The sequence below is a fragment of the Culicoides brevitarsis genome, chromosome 1 (assembly GCF_036172545.1).
Source record: "Culicoides brevitarsis isolate CSIRO-B50_1 chromosome 1, AGI_CSIRO_Cbre_v1, whole genome shotgun sequence".
NCBI classification, from domain to species: Eukaryota; Metazoa; Arthropoda; class Insecta; order Diptera; family Ceratopogonidae; genus Culicoides; species Culicoides brevitarsis.
This window is the reverse complement of record NC_087085.1, coordinates 29713583-29732001: the sequence shown is the minus strand read 5'-3', so window position 1 is coordinate 29732001 and position 18419 is coordinate 29713583. Positions and strand designations below refer to the sequence as shown.

General features: G+C 28.3%; 6 protein-coding genes across 6 annotated transcripts; 2 read left to right on the top strand and 4 right to left on the bottom strand.

The window, feature by feature from the left end:
* Positions 1–1007: 1007 nt before the first annotated feature.
* On the bottom strand, positions 1008–4517 carry LOC134837600 (calponin homology domain-containing protein DDB_G0272472). Its single transcript, XM_063852983.1, has 3 exons — positions 2247–4517; positions 1237–1391; positions 1008–1170 (listed from the first exon to the last, which is right to left on the bottom strand). Exons 1-3 carry the CDS (start codon positions 4515–4517, stop codon positions 1008–1010), a joined length of 2589 nt encoding a protein of 862 aa, XP_063709053.1.
* Positions 4518–6199: 1682 nt separating this feature from the next.
* Positions 6200–6697, bottom strand: LOC134837599 (cuticle protein 7-like). The gene has a single exon (XM_063852982.1). The coding sequence runs from the start codon at positions 6695–6697 to the stop codon at positions 6200–6202; it is 498 nt and encodes a 165-aa protein (XP_063709052.1).
* A 4304-nt stretch (positions 6698–11001) lies between these two features.
* On the top strand, positions 11002–12225 carry LOC134837598 (larval cuticle protein A2B-like). The gene is made up of 3 exons (XM_063852981.1): positions 11002–11013; positions 11665–11884; positions 11945–12225. Exons 1-3 carry the CDS (start codon positions 11002–11004, stop codon positions 12223–12225), a joined length of 513 nt encoding a protein of 170 aa, XP_063709051.1.
* Positions 12226–13794: 1569 nt separating this feature from the next.
* On the bottom strand, positions 13795–14292 carry LOC134837597 (cuticle protein 7-like). Its single transcript, XM_063852980.1, has one exon. The coding sequence runs from the start codon at positions 14290–14292 to the stop codon at positions 13795–13797; it is 498 nt and encodes a 165-aa protein (XP_063709050.1).
* A 1062-nt stretch (positions 14293–15354) lies between these two features.
* LOC134837596 (cuticle protein 7-like) lies at positions 15355–15852 on the top strand. The gene has a single exon (XM_063852979.1). It carries the CDS (start codon positions 15355–15357, stop codon positions 15850–15852), a length of 498 nt encoding a protein of 165 aa, XP_063709049.1.
* A 1585-nt stretch (positions 15853–17437) lies between these two features.
* Positions 17438–17880, bottom strand: LOC134837595 (cuticle protein 7-like). Its single transcript, XM_063852978.1, has 2 exons — positions 17869–17880; positions 17438–17809 (listed from the first exon to the last, which is right to left on the bottom strand). The coding sequence occupies exons 1-2, from the start codon at positions 17878–17880 to the stop codon at positions 17438–17440; spliced, it is 384 nt and encodes a 127-aa protein (XP_063709048.1).
* Between the last annotated feature and the right edge of the window lie 539 nt (positions 17881–18419).

The window sequence follows — 18419 nt, the reverse complement described above, 5'->3', positions numbered from 1 at the left end:
CATATTCAATTAAACAAAAAAAAAATAACTAACTAGTACATATTAGAGAAAAAGTTCAATTTTTAGAGAATATTCATATAGAAATAATTTATAGAGAAGAAAAACAATGGCTTATGATGATAAATAGAAGTAAAAAATATTTAATAGCAATAAAAAATAATTTATTTGTTAAGATTCTAAAATTAATAAATTATGAAATAAAAAAGACGCGATGTCGTTACCGTTTAAAAACCATGTAGAAAAGGTTTTTGATAGCAAAAAATGTGTTTTTTAATTTTAATTTGTTAAATTAATTCTTGATTTTCAATCAGAAAAATTAAAAAAAATAAACATAATTTTTGAGGCGCTTTTAAAAGGTAAGTTTAATTGGTTTTTCGATTTTCTTTTATGAAAATTTGTCAAAATTTGATTTAAAATTCACTGAACTTCAGAAATTGTAAGAAATTAACGAAATTTTTTTTGTAAAATAATGTTAATTTTTTTAGGCTTAAATTAATTAAAAATATTTTGAATTAAAAATTCTTTTGCTTCAAATTTAATTAAAATTTTCCGAAATTTTAATTTCCAAATTAAATTAAATTAAAATTAAATTAAAATTAAATTAAAATTAAATTAAAATTAAATTAAAATTAAATTAAAATTAAATTAAAATTAAATTAAAATTAAAATTAAAATTAAAATTAAATTAAAATTGAAATTAAAAAAATTTTTAAATATTTTTAAATTAAAGAAAAACCAAAAAATTAAATTTTAAAATTAAATTTTAAAATTAAATTAAATTTTGCCCCATTGGATTTTCGACTTTTGAAATGGGGCATGGGACAAAAAGTTCAAAAAAAATTTATTTAAAATTAAAATCTCAATAAAAATCTGAAAAATCAAATCTTTTTCCAGCCAAAACTATAAAAAAAATTTAAATGAAAATTCTATAATATTCAGTTTTAAAACTTTTTACTTCTCATTAAATTTTATAGTAAAAATATAAAAAATCTGTAAAACTTTTTTCTTCAAGTCTCCCCTTCCTCGTCACTCCAATGCTTCGGTTTGTAATCCGGACACAATTCCATTATTTTGAGTCTCCATTTTTGTCGTCGTTCTTCAGTTTCTTTCTCGATTTTATTGATTGCTGGCAAGCGAGACCAATATATCAGGCATCTCCATTTTAGTTGTCTAAAATATTTTTTGATTAAATTAAATTTTGATTTAAACTAAAAAAAAGAAAAATATTTGGCTTACACATGATAATGTTGATCAGCACGTTCAATCTTGACCGCTTCAACTTTTTTAAGCTCTTGAACTCTTTCGTACCAAGCTTTGATGACTTTTGACATAAATTGAAGCTCATACCAGTCGATTGCCAACAGCATTTTTGATTGTTGGAGCAAAAAGTACTAAAAAGTATATTTTTTATCAAGATAATAATTAATTGAAATAATTTATTTATTTTTTATTTTAATAAATTTAATTTAAAAATTTTAATTTAAATAAAATAATAAAAATTAAATTAAAATAAAATTTTAATTTAAAATAAATTAATCAATTAAAAATTTAGATAATTTTTTTATTAAAAAATTTTCCAAAAAATAAAAAAAAAATTATCTGATTGATTAAAATTATTTTTTGACCACAAATTAAATATTAAAATAAAATTTTATTTAATAAATATTAATTAATTAATTTTAAATCAAAAACTAATTTAATTAAATTTAATTCTATTTAATTTAAATTAATTTAGATTAATAACTTAATTAATAATTTATATAAAAATTCGAAAATTATTTTTTTTTAATTTTCATAAGAATGATGAAAAATTTTTTAAAGATTTTTTTTGTTTAAATTATTTTTAGAAACAAGAATTTAATAAAAAAAAATATTAAAATTGGACAAATAATATTATTTTTAATTATTATTTGAAAGAAAAAAATTCGAAATAAAAAAAATTAATTTAAATTAAAAAATTAAATTTAATTTAATTTATTTAAAATTTAATTTATTTAATTTAAATTAAAAATTTAATTTAAATTTTTATTTTTTTAAATTAAAACAAAAAAAAATAATTTAATAGAAAAAATAATAAAAAATTACAAAAAAAAAATTTTTAATAATAAATAAAAAAATAAATTAATTTAAAATAAATTTAAAAAAAAAAATTAAATAAAAATAATAATTAAAAAAAATTTTGGTTTTAAGTAAAATTTTTTAAAAAATTTGAAAAAAAATTTTAACTGAACAAAATGAAAACTTACATCTTTCCACAAGCGAAAAGCATTTCTCAGCACATATTTCCGATAAAAATCCGCCGCTTTCTTCTCTCGTTCCGTAATCACCATTTTCGTATATCCACCCCACGACGCAAAGCACATCAACTGCAACCGTTTCTTGTAATGCAATTCCGCTTTAATCTCGTTCATCCGCTTAATTTCCAGCACCATCTTAAAATGTCGCATTCCCCTTCGCAGCAACAATTTCAAATAAAATTCCTTCGCCTTTTTCATGCCTTCCAAATAATTTATCCGATCTTTCTCCCGTTGCACCTTATCCATCTTCTCCTGTCGCCGTTTTTCCCGCAACTCCTCCATCCTCGCCTTTTTCGCTTCCTCATCCAGCTGCCTTTTCGCCTCATCTGCCGCCAATCTCGCATCTTCTCTTTCCTGCTCGAGTCTCAGACGTCGTTCCTTCGCCTCCTGATGCTTCATCGTCCGTTCCATGGCCCTCGCTTGCATTTTCGCAAGGAATTTTGGCACAACCAACCCCTGCGCTTGCAACTTTTTCGTTTCGTCATCGTCCGTGTCACTTTTTATGTTGCCCGTAATTTGAATTGACTTGACGCGAGCTCGTAATTTGATGTCTCCGCGTCGCGACAAGTGACTCAACTCGTTTTTGAGTTCTTGTTTGGCGGCGCGCGCTTCATCCGAGAGCTTGTGGAGCTTTAATTCGGTGATAACGCGTTCCTGCCGACTTAATTTCAGCTTTTGTAGGTCAATGATGTCTTGTTGAATCTTCAATTTGTGCTCGTAATTCTTCTTTAGAGTCACACTATCGATATGTTTTTGACTGTCCATCGCTTTTCGCACAGCTTCGTTGAAAAAATGGCGCTTTTCGATGTTAATTCTGTTCAGGAATTCATTAATTTTCTTTATCCGGTCCTTTTTTGACACCGGGTTATCTCTCGTGATCCTTCCGATTACCGCTTTTTGGTGCCATCGATTGAACGCCCATCGCAAAAGCTCCAAATTCGGATCTTTTTTGGGTTTTTCCTCCGTTTTGAACAATTCCTGGATAATTTTGTCCTTTTCCTCGAACCGATATCCGTTTTTCACGATCAAATTTGTGTAGTCTTTCGGTTCAATGTCCATTTTTTTGATCAGCATCAACTGCGAATCGTCCGTTTTTTCGATTTCATCACGCGAAACATCTTTTTTTGTCTCAACCGGCGGTTCAATTTCCAAAATTTCCGTGAATCGATGCCGATTTTCGTCGAAAATGTGTTCCCCGAAGTAATTTATCTCCTCGCATTTGCGACAATTTTCGTATTTTGTGATTTTTAAGAAATTATCTGTCATTTCGATCGTGTTTTCGCTGTAATAATACCCGTTGTTCTCGAATTTGGTCGTAATTTTCTTCGTAAAGTTGCTATAAACCTCCGGTTCGAACTTTTCAAAGTCTTCGGTGGTGTCGCGAACCGGTTCTGTGTCGGAATCTTGCATTTCGAGGTACAAATCGCTGTTTGTGGTCAAACTGCTGATCGAACAGGACGTTTCTTGGTCATATTCGATGACTTCCACGTTCTCGCCGAAACGAACGATGCGATTTTCCGGATGGGAGATGACATTTTCTTCGTATTCTTCGTCGTAGTCCTCGTCCAGGGAGCCTTGGGGTGTCGTTGTGTGTCGACTTCTGTCGTTTGGAGACACTTCCACGACTTCCGAGTAGCATTTGTTGATGTAATCTTCGGTATCGAGGTCTGTCAGAAGGTCTCCGGCATTTTCTTTGTTCTCAAAATCGTCATTTTCCTCCGTCACGTGCTCGATTGGGTCCAATTTTGTGGGTAAATTTATCAATAAATGACTTTTTTTGGAACTTCCGAGACGCGATTTGGGTCGCGTGTTCATTTGTTTGCGAAATTTGTTCAATTCGCTTTCGATGAGGTTTTTTTGACGCAATTCCTCGCGTTCCATGTATTCGTTGTCACGCACGGCTTTGAGCAGATCCCTCGTTGGCGTCGAATCTTTCCGCTCTTCCGTGATAAATTTATTGCGGATCATCTCGTGACGCAAATTCATCACCACCACGGGGTTCAAAAGTTGCCTTCGAAGTCCATCGGGGTTCGTCATTGACTGAATTTCGTTTTCGTGCACAAAATTCATGTTGATAAATTTCTTTACGGTGCTCGTGGTGACCGTCAGATTGTTCAGATGCTTTTTTCGGATGCGATTCCAGCGCGTTTCCTTGTGTTTGGACTTTTTGCTGTTCAGCACGTCCATCGTCGGATTTGTCTTCAGTTCGGATAAATTCATGACTAAAATGCTGTTTTGTTTGCCGGATCGGTGGCTTGTTAGAAATTTCACGTAAACAACACCGGTTACTATGGAAATTTTGTGTCGCGAACGGTGCAACGGGATTTTACGGTAAGAGTAGAAGGTGAATGAGGAACAGTTCTACCCTAGTTTGACGTGTTATGAACAGCGTATTTAGCGTTATGGAGCAACTACTTGTTACTATTTGTTTGTTTGTTTGCGCGATAAAGCCGGTAATGTGAGTGTTCCTATTTTTTATTTATTTATATGGAAAAGTACACTGTGAAAATATGTTTTGTCGTTATTTTTGATTTGAATTTAATTTTTTGTGTCAAATGGAAAAGAAATGTGTTGAAATTTTTTTATTTTTCCTTTTTATATTTTTATTTTATTTTATTAATAAATAAGGCCGCTCCAAACGAAAATCAAAAATAAAGTCCGGTGCCCCATTATAAAAGTCAAAAATCCAATGGGGCAAAATAAAAAAAAAATTCATCAAAATTGATCGTTTTTTGTTGTATTTTTATAATTTTTCAAGACATTTTCAAAAAAATTTATAAAAAATTTTCAATTATTTTTATTTTTGTTTTGAAAACCACATTTCAACTTGAATTTTCTTCTCTAAAAAAATGTTTCATAAAATACCTGATATAATATTTTTATTAATTTTTGAGTATTTTTTTTTAATTAATTTTCTTTTTCAAATTTATTTTTATTCAAATTAATTTATTCAATTTAATAAATTTTTTAAATTTTAATAAATTTTAATAATTAATAAATTTTAATTGATTTTAATAAACTTTCTTTAGTATGAAAATATTTTTTAATTAAATGTTTAAATTTTTAATTAAAAAAAAAATAATTTAAATAAAAACAATAATAATTTAAAATTAAAAATAGAATGATAATTCAAATTTTTATTATTTTTTTTTTGTTTTTTCATAAATTCAACTTGATCTTTGAAAAGAGAACATATTTATTAAAAGTAATTATTTAATCGATTTTTTTTATTTTTATAGATATTTTTGATAGAAAAAATAAATATCTTTAAAATATAAAAAATCTAAAACGTAATGAAAAATAATTTATTAATTTTCTTAAAAAATTGTTGTATAATTCAAAGAAAATTTTATTTTTTTTAAATTTCAAAAAATAAAAAAAAATTAAAATAATTAAATAATTTAAAATTGAACTATTATTTATATCAAATAATATTAATTAATTATTAATTGAAAAATTTAAAAAATAATGAATGTAATTTTCAAAATTTATAATTCTTTTTATAAATTATCTTGATAATTTTTGAAAATTAAAATTATTAATTTTTAATTTTTTCAATTAAAAAAAATTTAAAAAAATATTAATAAAACTTTATAAAAAATTAAATTTGATAAATATTGAAACTAAAGAAAAATATACCTATAAGAATTTTCATTTTTTACAGTGTATCCCGTTATAAATAGAAATCAATATACCTATGTGTGACACATTTAAATCATTCATTCATCATTAAGTTTTATTTGGGGGCAAAGGAGTGAAGTTTGTGCTAATTTGATTCCAGTTCATGAACGAAAAACTTTTTTTTTTTCGATTAAATATGTTTATTTAGTGCGTAAACTAAATCACAATGCTCAACATAACAATCATTAACTAACTAAAAAAAAATAACAAACTTAGTTCAATTAATAGTGATATTCAGCTCCGTGGGTCTTGACAACGACGTGCGAGTGTCCATCATCATGATGTCCGTAAGATTTGTAGACTGGGGCAGCTTCAACTTTAGTGTAAACTGGGGCAGCTTCATACTTTGTGTAAACTGGGGCAGATTCATAAACTTTGTGGACTGGGGCAGGAGCAACGTACTTGACTTGTTTGGGGGCTTCGTAGTGGGCTCCGACGTATTCGCGCTCAACCTTGGCTTGGAATCCGTTGTGTTTGTCGGCGGTGTAGTGAACGACACGACGATGACCATCGGCATCGATCAAGGTGTAGTGTCCCTCGACTTGGTCTCCATGACGGGTTTCCTTCTGGCTCTTGATGTCGCCAGTGTGATCGTCATGCACGGCATACTCGAAGGTGTATTCGGCGGGGGCATGATGCTCCTCATCGAGATGGAGCTCGTGGATGCCAGCAGCGGCGACGGCAACGAGGGCAAACAAGGCGAAATATTTGAAGGCCATTTTTGGGTAAGTTTGACTTATTTTTTTGTTACGTTGTAAGTGAACGAGAGCAAGAAACTGAATGATAATTTTCGACAATGGCACGGGTCCTTTTATATGAAAAAAAAAATTCAAATTTTTCGGGTATGGTAAGTTTACATTAGTAAATAACGAAATACCAACAATTGCATTTATTTACCGGCAAAAAGTACATTTAGCATTGGGCATGTCTCCCTTTCACTATCGCCGAATAATTTTTGTTGTAAAGCACAAAGACAATGCAAATCACTGTAAAAATATTTTTCAATCAAGGATTTTATTCAAAAATTACAAAAAACAAATAAACAAAAAAAAGTTTAAATTGTTTAATAAGCCAATAATTATAACATCAATTAGCACTTGACACGAGACTCCTACAACAAGCTTAATTTTAATTTGCTCAATATTTGTGCATTTTTTATGCAATTCGATCCAAATTAGCCCAAATATCTGTTGTGACAAATCCAACGCCTTTACAAACAAGTATCACTTTTTTCCAAATCAGATGTTTTAAATGCTTTACGAGCGCGCGAAAGAGAGATACAATGTCTCAAAAATATTGTAAGTTGTCCAACTTTTAATACGCACACTTAAAAAAATGTCTAATTACCGGTTTTATTTTTTTTTCTTAACTTAAATTGAAATATGTAAATAATAACGTTAATTTATTACGATTACCAAATAATTAATATACACATTTTTACGCAGCAGTGCAGTGCAAATAAAAAAAAATCGCGAAGTTGATTGAACTCGTAAAAAAATCTATAAATGCCATATCATTATCGCGCGCCAAGTGTTAAGATGAAATAATAGATCGATAATGAGTTTGTGTGCATTAGAAACACGCACAACGGCAGCAACACGCCTGTGTACCACAAAAAAAGTTTGACCTACAAAAAAAAAAATAAAAACCTGTAAATGCACTTTGAATTTAATACGTTTGCATTGCCGCACGCCCTTTCAAGAGAAATGAATCAAGGTTACTTATTTTTATAATAAAATTGCTTTTTGTCGCTAAAAAAATTTAAATTTTTGTCGTGTGATATTGTTCTTATTATGCCATGTTGAGGTAAAAATTGGCAAGACACGAATTTGAGAGATAGTAAAATATGGTTAACATGACGCAGATAATGTGAAATGGCCTTTAATAAATTCTGCATTTTTTTAGTGTCAAAGTCTTGTCAATTAGTGGTCAGTTGGTGATTTATAAAAAAAAACTAAAAAAGGATTTTATTTAAATTAACAAAGTAAAAATAATTTAAATATATGGGCGTGAAAAGAATTTATCAGTGAAGGGGAATTATTTTTTTGTGTTTTACGGTTCTAAGAATTTTTCGAAGGACAAAATAAACTTTTGGACATTTTGTAAATTAATCTATTTTTGGAACATCAAAACTTACAAATTTATTTTTTAATAGAATTTTTTTATAATTTCAGCTTTAATGGGCGATTATTTGCTTATAAATCACTCACAAAGGAAGAAAGTAAAATGATTTTTAATTCTATGAGGCTTTCTTACATTAACTTAAAAATTAAGAAATATAAATTATGCAGTGTGATTGTCTTGCAACATCAAGGACTAATATGTAGCAGACCAATTTTTTCAAATTGAAGTTATGAAAAAACTTGACGAAAATTAAAATCCTATTGAAAAGACAATGAATTTCAACAAAAACTACAAGATCAAATTGGATAAAATAACACTTATGCAAACTTTTTCACTAAATGTCGTACTCAACAGCTATCTCCGAGAATGTTTATGGGGATTGATTATTTCACAAGAGACAGTAGGAGACAGAACTAGTCCGTTATTCAAAAGTTAATACAAAGTATTCAAATTTTATACTGATAATGAAAAGATCCTCACAGATTTTGAACTAAAGATTCTGTTCAAAGATCATCGGAGATTCCAAGAACAAAATTTTGCCAAATAAGACTTAATTTATCATAAACCGCTACAACAATTAAATTACAACTATCAAGATATAAAAACTCTTTATTCAATTTTTAAGTTATAATAAGACCCTTAACATTTTTAAAGTAGGTTGTCTTTTTTTATAAATGGAAAATTCTATTGATCAAATGTGCTCAAATTTATTCATTTTTTCTATCTATTTTATAATTTTTTTGTTAACAAATGTTTGAAAAAATTCAGGCCCTTTTAACAGGAATAACTTTTTAAGGTACGGCACTGCTAAATGTCAAGATTAGATAGATATGGATGGCTCCACCGCGGATCTCAAGATCCTATTGTGTATATCAATATTAGTTTTCAATTTAAAAATATAAACAGAACATATATATCTTTTTTGATTGATTAGAATCCTTTGCTCATAAAGATTCTAATTTTATTTTCATTTCAATTTATAATTAATGAACTTATTTGATTTTAAGCTTTTTGTAGAATTTCGGTCAAGTTATTAAAGTTTAAAATTTTTTGGTAAAAAATATCATTCTAAAAATTTAGTTGGGTTCATTTGAACATCAACTTTTTTTGAAAATATTCCTTCTAATCCGACACAAAAATATAGAATATATTCTAGAAGTATCATAAGAACAAAAGTTCATAATTTTTAAGAGTTTCTTATACTTTGGCAATAAGTTCGATTTTATACTGGAGAAGTTAATATTATGTTACATTAAGTATCAGTAAATACAGTAAGTTTATTTTTTTTCAACTCACGAACTGTCGTTAACTACCGCATAACTGCCCATTAAACACATGCGAAATCAATCAAAACGCATGTCCAACGTTTTGACTTTAAATTTTTTCCCATTTATTTTCTTAATCAAAAAATCAACATGTCCTTGCTCAGTAAACAATCATTCAAAGGGTTATCAAGAATGACATAAATATTTAGCCTCGTGAACCTGCATGACTTTAAATTTTATTTCTTTCAAGCCATTTACTTATTCCATTTAGTGAATGTGTTCCTTTGCGCTCACATATCTAACCGCAATTTGTTACTTTTAACACTGAATTTTTTTTCCTTGCTTAATTTTTTGTCTGTTTTCATCATAAAAACCGATAAAGTCAACTTAATTTCAAGTCTATCAAAAAAGGAGAAAAAAATCCAAGCAAAAATGTGATTTGAATTGAATAGACTTTTAATAACATATTTTTATCTCATTTGACATGAAATGTTTAAGTTTTTAAGTAACACATGTGCGAAATGTATAAGTTACTAATGAAACATTTCAATTTGCACCACATAATAATTTTTATTATTATTATTTTGATCTCGTTAAAGTGATTTTTTTTATATTTTTAAAGAAAGAGATTTGTCAATTACGCGAGTTTAATTACGAAAAAAAAAAATATCCATGCGTTTCTGTGGTGTTGGTTACTGCAATCTTTTAATTATTATATCTACTTTAATGAACAGACGGAATGCTTGTAAGTGTCTTAAAAAGTCATTTATTGAATTTTTATGTTTCACAGAATGATATTGTTGTGAAAGAGTGTCATGCTGCGACTTTGTTTTCACTGCGCTAAAGAGTTATGGGAAGAAAAATTGCAAAAAAAAAAATCTAACATCACCAAAAATGGCATTTTTTCATGCCTTTCACATTTCTCGCGCTTACTTGTAATAATTAACTCACCAATTAACCAATTACCCATATCGAAAGACTAATTGAAAAGCAAAAAATTACATTTATTTATCATTCGCGCACAATCATTGCTTACTTGTTAGCAATTCATATTTTTTTTTTCGTGTGTATTGCACAAACCTGACATTGACTAAAAAAAGTTGTATTTCAGGTCAAATCAAAAAAATTATTTTATCAGACAGACAAATGTTCCAGACAAATGCAGCGGCTTAAAAAAAATTGGTGTCTTTGCGTGAAAGGGTGAACTCGTTCGTCGTCGTCGTGTGTAACGCATTTTGCCATGAATTTGCTGCATGTGAACGATTTTTTTCTGCTATATTTATTTATCTAAATTTAAAATTTTTTGCACTTTTTAAAAAAAAATCGACTAACATTTGCACTCGTTTTCGAGAAACTAATAAGTTGGGGTTTGCTGTAACAAGTTGCATTTTTGTGAGCAAAATGTGCGATTTTAGTGTGTGTGGTGGGGACAACAACTCTTGCACAAAGTGCAGCAAGCGATAGGGGGTGCAAACGGTTGCATCGATAGAATGCAAGTCCTCGCAATCGTTAGTTTTTTGGTATAAATATCCAAGGTGCAACTAACAAAATTATCACTCAAGTATCGGCAACGCAAGAATTAAGTTCTAATCTCAAGAAACAAAAAAAAGAGACAAATTTTTTCTTCATTAAAAATGTCTTTGAAGGTAAGATTACAAAGACATTTAGTGCAAAAAAATTAAAGGAATAAAAAAATTATTTTAAAATTAAAAAATAATTTTTTAAATGAATTGAGTCATTTAAAAATACCATTAAAATTTAAAAAAAATATATTTAATGACACAATAATTATATTAATTATTTTTTTAAATAAATTATTTAATTAGTTTAATTTTTCACTCTGAAAAAACAATTAATTAATTTTTATAGTTTAGGAAAAGATTAAATTTTCAAATTATTTATAAAATTATTAAAAATAATTTTAATAAATAATATAATAAATTATTAAAAATAAAAATTATTAAAAAATTAAATTTAATAGATAATAATTTTTTAATAATTTAAATGATTTTTTATTAATTAAAATTCTGATTTTTATAAATTTAAACAAAAAAAAAAATTTTTAAATTCATTAAAAAAATATAAATTTGGTAAAAAAAATAATATAAAAAATTAAATGATTAAAAAATTAATTTAAAAAATTAATTTAAATTTTTTTAAATTAATTTTTTATTAAATTCACATTTAATTGATTTAAAATTTAATTTATGTGAATATTTAAATTAAATTAAAAAATAATTTTAAATTAATTGTTTTATAATTAATATTAATTGATCAAATTAATCAATTTTTTTCAGCTTGTCACAATTTTTGCACTTGTTGCTGCAACATACGCTGTCCCCGTTATCTACCAACACGCGCCAGTGTTGAAGACACTCGTAAAACACGTTGAATTAGATGCACCGGCGCACTACACTTTCTCGTATTCCGTGCACGATGACACCACCGGCGACATTAAAGATCAAGAGGAATCACGCAACGGCGATGACGTTCAAGGACATTACAGCTTGATTGATGGTAACTTAAAAAATTCTTTTTTTTTCCCATAAATTTTCTTAAAAAATAAATTTTTTACAGCTGATGGTTATCGTCGTCTTGTTACCTACACTGCCAACGAAAAAGACGGTTTCCAAGCTGTTGTTAGTCGCGAACCCGCCAAGGGAGCCGTCAAACTCGTTCAACCAGTCCACAAAATCGCCTTGGCTCCAATTGCCCACAAAGCCATCGTTGCTGCGCCAATCCATCATTACGTTGCCCCAGCAATTGCTCACAAAGTTATCGCTGCTCCCGCCAAAATTATCTCGCACGGAGCTGCTACCGTCTCCATCGATGCTCATGGCGTCAAAACTGTCTACTAAAAAAAATAGAGAAAAAGTAGATTTTTTGAAATGAGAAGAAGACAATAACATCACACATCATATTATTTATATCTTTAAGATAACCATCATCATCATCATCAAACACAACTCACTTCCTTAGACAAATTATTATTTTTGCTGTTGTACCTTTCTTTTGTGTATAGAACAATCTTTCTGTCTCTCAATTTTATTTTCATACATAAAAAAAATAAATAAATATAATTGAATTATGTTGAATAAAAAAATTTTTTTCAATTTTAGTGATTAAAATTTATTTAATTTTTTTTTTGTCATTTTATGAAAATTCTATTATTTTTTCTTTAGAAATATTTTTAAATTATTTTTAATTTGAAAAATATTTTTATTTAAAAAAAATTAAATAAAAATTTAGGCCGCTCCAAATTTTTTTCGAAATTTTTGTCCCAAACTCTGTTTTTCAAAATGGGGAGGGCCAAAAAAAAAATTGAAATACTTTTTCATACAAAATGAAAAAAATTATATAATTTTTGGTCATTTATCAATATTTTCGTTGTTTTTAATGTATCTACCTACATTGAGAATTTCTTATTTAAAATTGATTTCAGAGTAATTCAACTAAAAAATTGAAAAATAATTTTTCATAAAAAAAAATTTAAAAACTGATTTTTGAAAAAATATTTTTAGAGAAGAAAATTCTTGTAAAAATATAATTTTCAAAACTAAAATTTAAAAAAAATAAATTTTTAAAAAAATTTTTTGAAATTTTCTTGAAAATCATAAAAATAGGCCAGAAAACGGTCATTTTGATGATATTTTAAACTTTTTTTTTATTTTGCTCCATTGGATTTTCGGCTTTTGAAATGGGGCATGGGACAAAAAGTTCAAAAAAAATTTGGAGCGGCCTTAAAAATATTTAAAAATAAATTTTAATTAATTTAATTTATTTAATAAGTTTTATTTATAATAATTTTTTTGAACACTTCAAATTTTTCGAAATCTTAAATTTTTACCAGAAATTTTCAAAGAAAATTTGTACTGAATTAAAGGACATTTTTAAAATATTTTTTTTATTCTATACTGTGATTTAAAAAAAAATACAAACCATGGAAAATTTTCGCAAAATTTTTGATTTTTTAATTTTTCCATTATTTTTAGGTCTAGATTATTTCTTATATTTTAATAAATAATTATTTTAAACTCATTTCTATTAATTTGTGTAAAATAAACGTAAAATAAGAGTTTTTGACTGAAACTTCATAAAAAATTAAGGTACCTATTTACAAATTAGAATTTTCATTTAAATTAATACTAAAATTTTATAAATATATATTTTTTTGAAAATTTTTCATTAATTTGAATTTAATTTCTTGAATTATATTTATATCCATTGAGTTTAAATTTTTAATGTTAAAACTTTCTAAGTTGAAATCTCAAAAAACAAATCTAAGAGGAAGGGTGAAAAATTACTTCTTTTCAGGCTTTTCTTGATAAAATTTTAAATTAAAAATAAAATAATTTTTAAATATCATTTATTAACTATTTAACAACAAAAAATTCGTCTAAAACATGGAAAATCAACAAAATAGTCGCTTAATAGTGATATTCAGCTCCGTGGGTCTTGACAACGACGTGCGAGTGTCCATCATCATGATGTCCGTAAGATTTGTAAACTGGGGCAGCTTCAACTTTAGTGTAAACTGGGGCAGCTTCATACTTTGTGTAAACTGGGGCAGATTCATAAACTTTGTGGACTGGGGCAGGAGCAACGTACTTGACTTGTTTGGGGGCTTCGTAGTGGGCTCCGACGTATTCGCGCTCAACCTTGGCTTGGAATCCGTTGTGTTTGTCGGCGGTGTAGTGAACGACACGACGATGACCATCGGCATCGATCAAGGTGTAGTGTCCCTCGACTTGGTCTCCATGACGGGTTTCCTTCTGGCTCTTGATGTCGCCAGTGTGATCGTCATGCACGGCATACTCGAAAGTGTATTCGGCGGGGGCATGATGCTCCTCATCGAGATGGAGCTCGTGGATGCCAGCAGCGGCGACGGCAACGAGGGCAAACAAGGCGAAATATTTGAAGGCCATTTTTGGGTAAGTTTGACTTATTTTTTTGTTACGTTGTAAGTGAACGAGAGCAAGAAACTGAATGATAATTTTCGACAATGGCACGGGTCCTTTTATATGAAAAGGTTTTTTTACATATTAAATCGCTAAAGTACCTGACCATACGCAACAAAACATACTTTGATAATTTTTATTGCAAAACCGTGTTTCACATTAATTTTTCTCGGGCGTGTGCGTAAGAAAAGTTTTACGAGAGTCGTTTTATGTATATTCTATAAAAGTAAAAGTACACTAATAATTATTTTAATATTTACTTATTTTGTGGTTTTTTAGTGCATGACAATTTTAATTTTTGATATTAAATATTTTAACATGTACCAATTAAGTGCATTAATGGCGAAAATGCAGAAAAATCAAGGACTTTCTTTTATTAAAAAAAAATATTTTACAATGGCTTAATTATAATCTTTTCTTAAAGAATAAAATATTAAAAATATTTAATAACTTAATAATTAAATTTAAATAAAAATTATTACCTTATAATAAAAAAATACTTGAAATTAATTAAATTCTTAATAATTGAAATACAACAAAAAAAATAATTATAATTGAATTGTTAAAATTTTTTGAACCGAAAAAATTTACGGTGACCTTTTCTTAACAACACAAATAAATTTAGGTGGCTTATTAATTAGCTATGCATGATAAATAATTTTGGTGATAGTTGCAATAGTCGACAATAAGGTAGTGACAGATTGACCCCTTTTAAAAAAAATTAGTAAGAGTGAAAATAATTCATATTCAAGGTGCTTTTGCCGGTATTTATTTAATTATCGTTACACACAATTTTGTTGTTATATTTTGTGAGTACATAATTTCAGCGTGTAACAATTTTATTAACCTTTACTAATAACTTTACAATGCACTGCTCGTGTACGTTCATGTTGCGTTCAGCTATTCAAATTTATGTTTTACACTTTTTCTCCTATAAAAGGACCCGTGCCATTGTCGAAAATTATCATTCAGTTTCTTGCTCTCGTTCACTTACAACGTAACAAAAAAATAAGTCAAACTTACCCAAAAATGGCCTTCAAATATTTCGCCTTGTTTGCCCTCGTTGCCGTCGCCGCTGCTGGCATCCACGAGCTCCATCTCGATGAGGAGCATCATGCCCCCGCCGAATACACCTTCGAGTATGCCGTGCATGACGATCACACTGGCGACATCAAGAGCCAGAAGGAAACCCGTCATGGAGACCAAGTCGAGGGACACTACACCTTGATCGATGCCGATGGTCATCGTCGTGTCGTTCACTACACCGCCGACAAACACAACGGATTCCAAGCCAAGGTTGAGCGCGAATACGTCGGAGCCCACTACGAAGCCCCCAAACACGTCAAGTACGTTGCTCCTGCCCCAGTCCACAAAGTTTATGAATCTGCCCCAGTTTACACAAAGTATGAAGCTGCCCCAGTTTACACTAAAGTTGAAGCTGCCCCAGTTTACAAATCTTACGGACATCATGATGATGGACACTCGCACGTCGTTGTCAAGACCCACGGAGCTGAATATCACTATTAAATGATTTAATTCACGTTTTAGATGAATTTCTATAGTTAATTGTGATTTTTTAGTGTACTGAATAAACGAATTTAAAAATTATGTCTTAATATTTTTTAATCCGAAAAAGAAAATAGAAAAAAATCCGAATTTTAAAAAATATTAACTTTCTAAAAGAATGCTATTTATTTATTTTTTTTATTATATTTAAAGCATTTATATCAAAACTATGGGACCCGTAGTTTTCGTTCTACCCGTCGAAAATTTTTTTACAACAAAAATATTTTTTGCTCTTTTTTGCATACTATATGCAATGAATTTTATTTTTTTAATTTTCTTAATTTTTTAAGAGCATTTATCATCGGAAGTTACAACCATATTGTCATTAAATCCTTTAAAAAAATCGTTAAAAAAAATTAAAAAGAATTTAGTTAAATATTTTTTTTCTTTTATGGCTTTCATGGTTAAAAATCAAATAAGGCGAATAAATTTAATATTTTCATTTTTTGTCCCATGAGGATTTTCTCGAGGGGGGGGGGGAAATAAAAAAAAATAAATATTTTTGAATTTTTTGTTTGTAATTTTTTAACGTTTTTAGACGTTAAACGTTGATTCTTAACATTTATTTAATTTTAGTTTATATTATTTTAAAATTTGAACTTAAAAGTAAAGAAAAATCAAACAAAATCTCCCAAAATAAAAATTTTTGAAAAAAAATAATTTTGGTCACGTGACTTTCAAAAAAATGTTTTTTCAACATTTCAATAGAAAATGTCGTAATTAAGCAAATTTCTTTAGTATTTTGTATAATTTTACCATAAACAGTAATTTTTCATGATTTTTTAATATAAAAATTCCAAAATATGTCAAAAATATTTGTATTTTATATTTAATTTTTATTTTTCCCCTGAATTTTTTCGACAAAATCCGAGGAGGGGGAGACAAAAAATGGATATATTAAATTTATTCGCCTGAAAAGAAAAAAAATTAAAAAATAAATTAAAATAAAATTTTTAGAAAATTATTTGATGAAAATAAAATGCATTAGAAATTATGAAACCAAAATAATTACAAGGTCAAATTAAAAAAAAACATTTCATGTTAATGAATCAATCGAAAGATTTGTAACAAAGTTCGTTGCCTATTTTGTGCACAAAAAAAATTTACCGGAAGCTGCAAGTTAAAAAAATTACATTGACTCATTATTTTTTTTGTATTGAAAAAAAATTGAGACTTTTAGGAATAAGCATTGTTGCTTAGAACCCTTAAAATGGCAAATAACTTGTAAAAATTAAAAAAAAAATTAAAAACTTTAATTTTTTAAATCGAGTTTGCTTAGTTTTTTAAACATTTTTATAAATTTTTTAGTCTTAGGCAAATATTTTTTTGACAAAAAAGGCAAAAAAAAATCTCGAAGATTTTTTTTTTATATTCAGAAGTGAAGTATGGAAAAATTTTAAAAAATTCAAATATTTGAAGTTTTTGTAAAACTCTTGATGGGTTCTTAATGAATAAAAAATCAATAATTTTTTGTACAATTTCAGATATTTTTTTAATAACAATTTTTTACTAGCCAACATAACAAATAAAGAAAGATCGAAAGTTACTAATTATAAATTATTTTACTGCGGATATCGTGATCATCGTGGAAGGAAGGGTATTTAGGAGCAATTCTGGGGATATGATGTTGTTCTCCGCCGACATATTCACGGTCAACCTTAGCGTTGAAGCCATCATGATCGTTGGCGGTGTAGTGAACGGTACGACGATGACCATCAGGCTCAACTAAGGTGTAGTGTCCCTCGACTTTGTCGTCGTGGCGTGTTTCGTGTTGCGACTTGATGTCTCCGGTATGGCTATCGTGCACATCATATTTGAATTCATAGTGAGCTGGAGCATGATGCTCATCTTCGTGATGATGATGAAAATCAAGGGGACCGGCAGCAGCGAGAGCAGCTAATGCCAAGATGACGAAGAACTAGAAAAAAAAATTATTAGAAAATTTTCCTGTGAAAGACTTTTTTTTTGAATTCTTACTTTGAATGCCATTTTAATGATTGCAGCTGATGTTTACTTGAGAAGATTCAAAACGGTTCTGTGATACTTTTCCATCATTACTCTCTCCTTTATATACCAAAAATAATTTTTTTTTCTTGCCAAAAAATCACGACGATGCACATATGCAATGCAAAAATTGCACTTTTTTTTATTTTTACCGCTTAATATTGTTATTAAAGCCCATAAAACCGGCATCCGAGAGTTTACCGTAATAGGTCTTGCGATTCATCTACGTAACGAAAGCTGTACTTACAGCTATTAAAGAAAGGAAAAAAAAATAAAAGACATTAAAAATCACATGTGTTGACGACGAACGACGACGTTGTTCAATGCAGATCAGGTTTTGTTTCTCTTTCTCGAAATAATTACAAGGTCATTCTTGTTTTAACATATAAAATATTAAATAATAATGTAAGTACTGTACGAGAAAAAAAAACTGTCTGTTACTTAATTTTGAGGTGATTGCTCTGAATATGTCGGTTTTATTTTACTTTTTGTGTCAGCTTTTCGGACATTAAATTTAATTTAAA

Bases quoted from the DNA above. Each gene is read 5' to 3' on its own strand.
- LOC134837599 (XM_063852982.1), bottom strand. From the start codon at position 6,697: ATGGCCTTCAAATATTTCGCCTTGTTTGCCCTCGTTGCCGTCGCCGCT.
- LOC134837596 (XM_063852979.1), top strand. From the start codon at position 15,355: ATGGCCTTCAAATATTTCGCCTTGTTTGCCCTCGTTGCCGTCGCCGCT.
- LOC134837598 (XM_063852981.1), top strand. The intron at 11,885-11,944 runs GTAACTTAAAAA...AATTTTTTACAG, and splicing joins ACATTACAGCTTGATTGATG to CTGATGGTTATCGTCGTCTT.
- LOC134837597 (XM_063852980.1), bottom strand. From the start codon at position 14,292: ATGGCCTTCAAATATTTCGCCTTGTTTGCCCTCGTTGCCGTCGCCGCT.
- LOC134837600 (XM_063852983.1), bottom strand. From the start codon at position 4,517: ATGAATTTATCCGAACTGAAGACAAATCCGACGATGGACGTGCTGAAC. The intron at 1,392-2,246 runs GTAAGTTTTCAT...TATACTTTTTAG, and splicing joins CTTTTCGCTTGTGGAAAGAT to TACTTTTTGCTCCAACAATC. The intron at 1,171-1,236 runs GTAAGCCAAATA...AAAATATTTTAG, and splicing joins GCTGATCAACATTATCATGT to ACAACTAAAATGGAGATGCC.